At 57.9% G+C, this 8,200-nt stretch overlaps 2 protein-coding genes across 2 annotated transcripts; both read left to right on the plus strand.

Annotated features, from left to right (window-relative positions):
• Positions 1–157: 157 nt before the first annotated feature.
• IQCC (IQ motif containing C) lies at positions 158–2,880 on the plus strand. The gene is made up of 5 exons (XM_032877071.1): positions 158–238; positions 659–802; positions 1,023–1,287; positions 1,518–1,636; positions 1,744–2,880. Exons 1-5 carry the CDS (start codon positions 197–199, stop codon positions 2,395–2,397), a joined length of 1,224 nt encoding a protein of 407 aa, XP_032732962.1. The 5' UTR covers positions 158–196; the 3' UTR covers positions 2,398–2,880.
• Positions 2,881–3,164: 284 nt separating this feature from the next.
• On the plus strand, positions 3,165–8,155 carry DCDC2B (doublecortin domain containing 2B). The gene is made up of 9 exons (XM_032877077.1): positions 3,165–3,646; positions 4,764–4,815; positions 5,265–5,341; positions 5,587–5,718; positions 6,002–6,148; positions 6,259–6,298; positions 6,900–7,035; positions 7,416–7,519; positions 7,775–8,155. The coding sequence occupies exons 1-9, from the start codon at positions 3,378–3,380 to the stop codon at positions 8,144–8,146; spliced, it is 1,329 nt and encodes a 442-aa protein (XP_032732968.1). The 5' UTR covers positions 3,165–3,377; the 3' UTR covers positions 8,147–8,155.
• The last annotated feature ends 45 nt before the right edge of the window (positions 8,156–8,200 follow it).

Genomic DNA, 8,200 nt, shown 5'->3' on the forward strand with positions numbered 1-8,200 from the left:
GGGGGGGGGGGGGGGGGGGGGGGGGCGGCTGGAATTCCCAGCGCGGCTCTGGGAGTGGGAATTGGGAATCCGCTACCAGGTAGCGGCCGCGGGAGGAGGATGGTTGCCTTGGAGACGGCGGGGCGGGGCCGCGCTCGGCGCGGACTAGTGACGCAACCGGCAGGCGCTGGTCAGCGGCGGGTCTGTTGGCGCCGGGATGGAGCAGGAGCGGTTGATTCGGAGGGTGTCGGTGCTGCAGGTGCGGAGCGGGCCCGGGGCGCACGAGTCGCAGCACGGGATCTCGGATTGGGACCTTCGAACGAGAGAAGGCTACTACGTTCAGTCACCTACCCTCGTGCCCGCCTCTGGAGTTACCGAACCACCCCCACCACCCTGAAGAATGGTGGGACCCACGGACCCCCCACAGGCCTTCCACTCCCACCATGTGCTCCTGCGGGATCCAGGAAGTGGCGGGAAGGGCCTTAAATTCGAGAGGGGGAGCTAGTCCGGCATCCTTCCTTGAACCCCAGGGGACTGTCCTGACGCACAGCGTCACCTCTCCTTTTCCCGTGTCCAGATCTCCTCGTAGTCACTGAGACAACCTCTCCAGGAAAATCCTCAAAATGCCCCCACTTCTGCAGTGATGAGCATTTTCTTTCTCCTTTATTCTCCACGCCAGGCCTGCGTCCGGGGCTTCTTGGTCCGACGCCACTTCCAGAGTCTGCGAGCGGAGTATGAGGCTGTTGTACGAGAAATCGAGAGTGATCTGGGCACGCTTCAATGGACAGAGGGCTGGATTCCCAGGCCCCAGTTCCTCCCAGAGGTAGTACACACCCAGTGGAAGAAGGGAGGGGTAGGAGGGACCTGGGGAGGGGCTTCAAGGAAATGGTAGAATCCACCCTTCCTGTTGACAAGCTTTTCTCAGTGGAGGACTCCACTCCCCACATTCCAATCCTTAATCCATACCACCTTGCATGCTAAATCTTGGCACCCACATATTTGGAGGGTTTAGCTGTGAGGTTTTCATACTTATGATTTCTCAGAAGGCAAAATCCCATCGGACCCAGAAACTGCAAGGGAGGGCACCAAATCCAGAGCAGGAACTGCGGAGCAGCTTCTTATGTACAGAACCTGAGGGAGAAGCTATCTTGGGGGAAGTGATGCTGAAGAAGTCAGGAGAGAGCTCCGCAAACTCCGGGAGCCTTCTCTGCAGAGGTAACAGCCCCTGGCCTCAGGAGGAGCACAGCAGGAAAGCCAGGAATCCCAGCCAAAGGGAGATCAGAGATGCATCAAGGATGGAGAACCCAGGTACCTCTGTGCCTCGATTCAGGGCAAGCCCTTGACCTGCTCTGAGCCTCAGCTTTCCCATCTGAAAAGTGAAAGGCTTGTGCTCCATAAGCTGCATCCCTCTCTTTTTTCCCAGTGCCTGGTTAAGGGCAACTCAGGGGTGGACAGATGGAGGGTGCCAGGGCTTAAGGGTAGCCAGGCCTAGTGTGTACCCCTAAAGCCTTCTCCCTTTTTTCTTCCCTCCTTCACAGAAGCTGCGGGTCCAGGACTGCCCCACAGCCAGACTGAGCTCCAGGAGCTCCAGTACCGCCACAACCACTTGGCCATGGAACTGCTGTGGCTACAACAGGCCATCAATAGCCGTAAGGAGGTAGGCACTCCCTTGGAGCCCTGTCAAGGGTGGGGGTTAGGGAAAAGCCTCCTGCTCTGTCCTCAAGCAGTCCTGCCTGGTACACTGTCTATTCTCTTCCCCAACAGTACCTAATTCTCAAACAAACACTGACATCCCCAGAGACCGGCCAGCCCAGAGACAAGCCCAGCATGTGCTCAGACCACAGGGCGCAGACCTATGAGAAGGCCAGGTCACAAACAAGCCCGCCACTGAAAAGCCAGTCCTACCGAGACAGGACCGCTAGTGAGCCAGACCATGTGGATGACAGTTGGAGGCTCAGATCACCACCACACAAGTGCCCAGAAAGACTGGCCACTACAGATAAAACTGCTGATGGGGTCAAGTACAGGGACCCATGTTGCAGGAAGGCTGTGCCACAGCTGCTCACACCATCAGATAACCAGGCCTTAGGGAACAGGCTCACCAAGGAGCCAGACCATGGGGAGCAGATGTTTGGACGGACCTGCCCACAGCTGACGACTGTTCTGGATGACCTCACCCCCAAAGGCCTCAAACCTAGGGGCTACTGTTCCGGAAAGGCCAGGACCCGGGTGCCCACACTCTGTGAAGACCCAGATATTGAGGACAAGTCTTCCAGGAGGTCAGAACACAGAGAGCCTGATTGCCAAAGAGCTAGGCCACGGAAGTTGGACTTCTCAGAGGACCGTGGCTTCTGGGAGGAGACCTCGGCAGAACGTGGTGGCCAGGGTCTCTGGAAGACTAAACCACCTAAGGGCTAGCTCCTTAGAGAGAATTCTCTAGGGATAGAACCTCCAATGAACCTAGCCACAAGGAAGGGAAAAACCAGAGGACTGTACCATGGTGATGAAGGCCACCTGAGAAACCATCTCCGACAGGGTCATCCCACATGGGAGAGGACCACTGGAGTGGCAGGCCGTGGAAAACAGGACCACCAGGCTAGGCCTTGGGCAGCCAGGGAAAGACTAGGTTCCAAGGCCGGGTGTGCTATGGAAGGGCGTTGAGAGAGGCAGGGCCTCATCCTTGCTCCCTGGTACCAGCACTTCCTTTTGCCCTTGGCTGTTGGCGGCTAATGGGGCCAAGAGAAGCTGGAGCGAAGAGCTGCTCCAGTATAGGGAGGGGAGGAAGAAGGACATTCTTTCATCCTCGCCTGTGGCTTAACCCAGTTTTGGGGACAGGGAATTTCCTGGGGTAAGTTAAGTAGGGAGCCTGATGGAGAATAAAGGTTTTTCATGGATTCTGCACCTGGTTGCATTCATCTTCTGCCTCTGGGTGTAGAACGGGGCCCTCCTGTTCCTTTCCTGCTGGCATGCGGCATCTTCCCCAGGGCAGGCTGGGAGCCATAGTCCAGGGGGCAGATGGGCCATCCTTGAGAACAGTCCCCAAAGCTGATCATCCTTTGAGCTCAGCCCTTAGGCTGCGGAGTGGCAGGGAGCTTCTGACGATCTTCCCTCTGTCCAGGATCAGAACATCTGTGGTTCGGTGTGTTCTCCACCACTTTCTCACTGAGGTCCGCCGTCTTCCTCCCAGTATAGTGATCAGACCCACCCAGCTCTCAGCGAGGCCCCACTGAGGGCCGAGGGCTGGCTGGATGAGACCCTGAAGGCCAACACGTGCTCCTGCAGTCTCTCCCTTCCTTTCTTGGTGAAGGTTGGGGCAGGACTCCACTTCTGACTGGCACTGCTCCCAGCCTGCCTCAGTTGCCTGGCAACGGCTCCGCGTCTCCTGCTGAGGACACACGATGGTGGGTGGTAGCAATCCAGCAGCCAAGAGGGTGGTGATATACCGGAACGGGGACCCCTTCTCCCCAGGTCGCCAGCTGGTGGTGAGCCAACGCCGCTTCCCCACCCTGGAGACCTTCCTCCGTGAGGTGACCTCGACTGTGCAGGCCCCGGTGGCTGTGCGGGCCCTCTATACGCCTCGGGGTGGCCACCCTGTCACAGACCTGGCCGACCTGCAGCACGGAGGGCAGTATGTGGCTGCCGGCTTCGAAAGATTCCACAAGCTAAGGTGAGTGGCCCAGGGCGGGTCGTATTCGTGCTCAGTGGTTGCTGCATGTGCAGGCACCGTGCATGTTCCCTTCTGGAAGGCAGCAGCCCCACGCAGGGCGCGGTCTTATCCCCGCTCTTTAGAATGGGAAATCAAGACAGGCTAAGTAACCTGCCTTAGAGTCCACAAGTCACAAATAGCGGAGCCACAGCTCTGGGCGAAGCAGGACATCGATGTTTATGCCCATCACAGTCAGGACCAGCCTGCAAGAATGTTCTGCAGGTGGAGCCCCTTTTTCCAAAGGCTCTTCTTGATTGGTTCCTCTACCACCACCATCACCAAACGCTAACTCCATCCCTCACTTCCTCCCTGCTGTGATCAATCATCCTATGCTCTCCCGGGCCGGGGTCATCCCCCTCTGTGGGGTGCAGCCATGCCTTCTAAGATAGGAGAAGAATTTTGAGTATCTGAGCTTTCAACTCAGATCTGGCTTCCGGGTGCTACTCAGCTGTCCCCTGGCGTTCCTTGTGATAGCGTAAGGAGCAAGGGGTGGGAAGCCAGAGAGACTTAGAATCCGAGCTCTGTCACTTACTTCCGTGTTACTATAGGCTCGTAACTTTCTCCATCTCACAGAAAATGAGATAAAACCTCATGAATGAGGGGCGCCTGGGTGGCTCAGTGGGTTAAGCCGCTGCCTTCGGCTCAGGTCATGATCTCAGGGTCCTGGGATCGAGTCCCACATCGGGCTCTCTGCTCAGCAGGGAGCCTGTTTCCCTCTCTCTCTCTCTGCCTGCCTCTCCATCTACTTGTGATCTCTCTCTGTCAAATAAATAAATAAAATCTTAAAAAAAAATTTTTAAAACCTCATGAATGAGAAAATTTCTGAGCTACAATATAATGCTGAGTGAATTAGTTTCACTTGACCCTTAACCTTAACTGAGCCCCTAGTCCAGATAGCCTGACGCAAGGCCCTAAGGCAGGTTCAAGGGCCAGCATCTGTTTCTGGACAGATGTCTTGAGACTATCCAGGTGGGAAGGAATACCTGGTAAGCTGCACCCTAGACCCTCACTCTGGCAGCTACCAGTGGGTACGGTCCCAGGCTCCCCCAGATGACCTGTAACCCTTCTGTCCTTATAGCTATTTACCCCCCGGACAGAAGGATCCAGGTGGGAAGAGCAGCAGACTACCAGTGAGTCTTGGGGGAGGCTGGCCTCCAGCCCTCTGTCTTCTTACTCCTCTTGGGATTGCCCCCCAATTTCATCTGGGAAGCCAAGCGTTCTGGAAACAACAGGATCTGTCAGGTCCATGGCGGGGGGGTACTCTCCACATCCACTCTGGAGCCAGCTGCTACCCTCCCTGGGGTACAGGGTTTCAAGACTACCCCTTGCTCCTCACCCAGCCTGTTACTTTATCTCCAGGTTGTGGTCCCCAAAGGAAAGAGGAAGCTGTAAAACGTATGGGGGCAAAGGGATGGGCAGAATGTGACTTTGGAGAGGTAGAAGTTTCCTTTGGTGAAAGGTGTGATTCATCCCGTCCCTCCTTGCCCCCTCCTTCACTCCTCCTACCCGCTTGGACTGACCCATCCGTAGCCAAAGGCCTCAACTCTCTCCTGATCTGAGGGCCTGACTTGGGTTTCAGGGTCCTCCTGTGACTCACTACCCAGGGGACGGGACCCTTGGACCGCAACCACTTGCACATTCCCCCTGCTACATTCGGTGAGTGCCAGTGTTGGGGAGCAGAAACAGATTTTGTTTCAGTAAGACCAAGAAAATGTGGGTGGGTTTGTTCCAGGAGCCCCTGGTCACTGGTGGGGATAGAAAAAGTGCCAGCATGCTTGACAGGTGAAAACGGACCAATGCCCCCGTTCTTAGACCATCTCCGGCCCTGTGCTGCCCTTCTTCCTCTCGTGTGTGGGGCGTTCTGGGGTCTCTTCTCCTTACCAGACTGCTTTTTGTCCCAGTGTGTTCAGGAACGGGGACCTGGTAAGTCCCCCATTTAGCCTGAAGTTGCCCCAGGCTGCTGGCGAGGACTGGGAAGCCGTGTTGAAGCTCCTGACTGAGAAGGCCAAACTTCGGGCCGGGGCTGTGTGCAAGTGAGTGCGGGCCCCGGAGAGGCCCCCGGGGCCATGGAGGGAGGCTCCCTGCTGATTTCGGCTGTCCTTGTGCCTCCCCAAATGGGACTTCCTTCTGTGCCACAGGGAGGGGTCCCTCCACTGAGCCCCTGGAGCAGGGTAGAGCTGAGGTGACTGGCCCAGGTGCCCAGAGGGTCAGCAGCCAACGGGTACCTTGGAGTAGCTGTGCCCAGCCCGGCGTAGTCTGCTGAGTATGCAAAGGCATCTTGTCCACCAGCCTTTACCCACTACGTCTCTTCCCCAGACTCTGCACCCTGGAGGGGCTCCCACTGTCAGCAAGAGACGCTCTGATGCATGGCCATTATTATGTGGCGGTCGGAGAAGAGGAGTTCAAGGCCCTCCCCTATCTGGAGCTGCTGGTGCCCAGCCCCTCTCTGCCCAGGGGCTGCTGGTATGGACGTGTGAGGTGGCGGTGGGGGGAGCGCAGCAGGGTAAAATGGAGGAGGCCACCCGGATCCCATGCCAGCTCTGCTTACCACAAGCCCTTTTTCTTCATTGCAGGCAACCCCCAGACCCAAAGTCTAAGCCCCATAAGCCGAAGGTAGGTGATGGGGGAGGCCATGCAAGGCAGGACAGGAGAGGGGTGACTGGCTGGCCTCTCCTCCAGCTCAGGCTCTCACCACACACCTTGTGGAACAGAGGTTACATTCCCGTTTCCTGGAGGAGACAGGTTCACAGGCGTGAAGTCAGCTACTCAGGGTGACACAGGTCTTGAGTGGCAAGGGCCAAACCAGAAGCTGGTGTAAGAGACAGCTCAACTCGGCTTGACAAAGACCTGTGGACTCTGCTGGCCAGGCAGGCTGCTGGGAGAGCGAACTGGCCTATGGCATAGCAGGGCCCAGCTCCCCAGCTAATCCCAGGCCTGAGCCCTCCCAAGAAATGAGCCACTGAGCACTGGGTGGGGGTTGGGGGGACACGGCCTGGCTTCACTGGGTTTCTTGGGTGCCGGGTACCAGCAGCTCTGTCCCTGGATAAGGCAGCCTGATGGGAAGAGGGAGCCGGGAGGGAGGACACAGGCTGTGAAGACAGATGGCATCTCTCCCAAGCTCCCACAAGCACCCGGGGCATTCAAGCTTGGCCTGGCAGGAGAGAAGACAAGAACAATCATCACCCACAGTCCAAGCCCAGTATGCCCTCTACAGGCCCAGGGCCACAGGGTGCAGGTGCCCCAGCCCTCTCCAAAGGAGCCAAGCCCCACTGAGCCATCTGCCTTCTATGCCAGACCCCAGCAGGCCATTCAGCCAAGCAGCAGGCTCCCCACGCTCTCGTTTCCATCAGGTGAGGGGACCCTGGGCCTTTCTCACCCACCCTCTGACGGTGACACAAAATGGCCCCTGCTGTTGTGGGAGAGGTCTATGGGGGCAGAATGCCCAGGGGCAGAGCTGGCCTTGACTTCAGCATAGATCCTTCCTGCTGCCCTATGGGCACACATCGTCCCTGACTGCCGTGGAAGGAGCTGTCAACATGAAACAAGGCACAGGGAGACTTGAGGCTGGGATTTGGAAGGGATGGGAGCCAAAGGCCTGCCTCGGAGCTACCCTGCCAGCCTCCAAGGTAGTCTGGACTGTGGAGCAAGGCTCAGGGGAGGGGAAGGGGCTGGGAGAGAAGAGCAAGCGTTCCTTCGGCTGGGCATCTGCTGACACTGCCTCCCTCATCAGGAGTCAAGGGAGTGTATCAGGCTCCCCACCCGAGGAAGGAGACCGCAGGGGCCCAGGAAGTGGCAGATGATGAAGACACCTGCACGGAGGAACCCTTGGATCAGGTGGGCAGGGGCCGGAAGCAGTATGTTGGTTCAGGGGCAAAGAGCTGGAATGGAAGCCCGGGGTCCCAGGAGAGCTTCCCCTTGGGACTGTGAGCCGATCTAACTCTCCAAGCCCAACCTCCTACCTGGTTAAGCGAGTGGGCAGATCTGAAGTTGTAAAGTCTCTTCCTTTCCACGGATCAGAAACTTCAGCCGAGGGCGGAGGCAACAAGGGGTGCTAATGCTCTGGTCCGTATGGCTTTCTGCCTCCTCCAGAGGACAGCACAGATGGTGGACGAGGCCCTGGGCCTGGAAAAGCAGCCTGGGGCTGGGGCAGCAGTCTCAGCCTCAACCCCGTCTCTGCCATCCTGGGAGTCAGCAGCTCCGGCCAGGAACTGGGGCGGCCACTCTGCAGCCTATTCCAGGGGACCCAGCACCGCCCCTGGGCTCACAGGATACCCAGCAGCCCCCACGGCCCCGCCTCACTCTTCTGCTCCTAAACCTACAGCCCGGGCTTCTCTTCCTTCTGAGCTGGGCAGCCCTAGCCGTGGAGGCCATGTTCCCATGGGGTTCCCCAGCCAGAGACAGGAGGAGCGCACTGAGCTTGGGGGAGAGGCTACAACCATGGGAGCAGGCGCGCTGCGGTAGAAGAGTACTCACTGTCCTCCGTCTGTTCCGTGCAGATTTATTTGAGGCTACGCC

This window comes from Lontra canadensis, unplaced genomic scaffold (genome assembly GCF_010015895.1).
Source record: "Lontra canadensis isolate GAN:19392208 unplaced genomic scaffold, GSC_riverotter_1.0 scaffold60, whole genome shotgun sequence".
NCBI lineage: Eukaryota > Metazoa > Chordata > Mammalia > Carnivora > Mustelidae > Lontra > Lontra canadensis.

Excerpts from the sequence above, each read along its gene's own strand:
- DCDC2B (XM_032877077.1), top strand. The coding sequence starts at position 3,378 with ATGGTGGGTGGTAGCAATCCAGCAGCCAAGAGGGTGGTGATATACCGG. Across the intron at positions 4,816-5,264 it reads GGAAGAGCAGCAGACTACCA|GGTCCTCCTGTGACTCACTA; the intron begins GTGAGTCTTGGG and ends CTTGGGTTTCAG. Across the intron at positions 7,520-7,774 it reads CGGAGGAACCCTTGGATCAG|AGGACAGCACAGATGGTGGA; the intron begins GTGGGCAGGGGC and ends TGCCTCCTCCAG.
- IQCC (XM_032877071.1), top strand. The coding sequence starts at position 197 with ATGGAGCAGGAGCGGTTGATTCGGAGGGTGTCGGTGCTGCAG. Across the intron at positions 239-658 it reads GGAGGGTGTCGGTGCTGCAG|GCCTGCGTCCGGGGCTTCTT; the intron begins GTGCGGAGCGGG and ends TCTCCACGCCAG. Across the intron at positions 1,288-1,517 it reads ATCAAGGATGGAGAACCCAG|AAGCTGCGGGTCCAGGACTG; the intron begins GTACCTCTGTGC and ends CCTCCTTCACAG.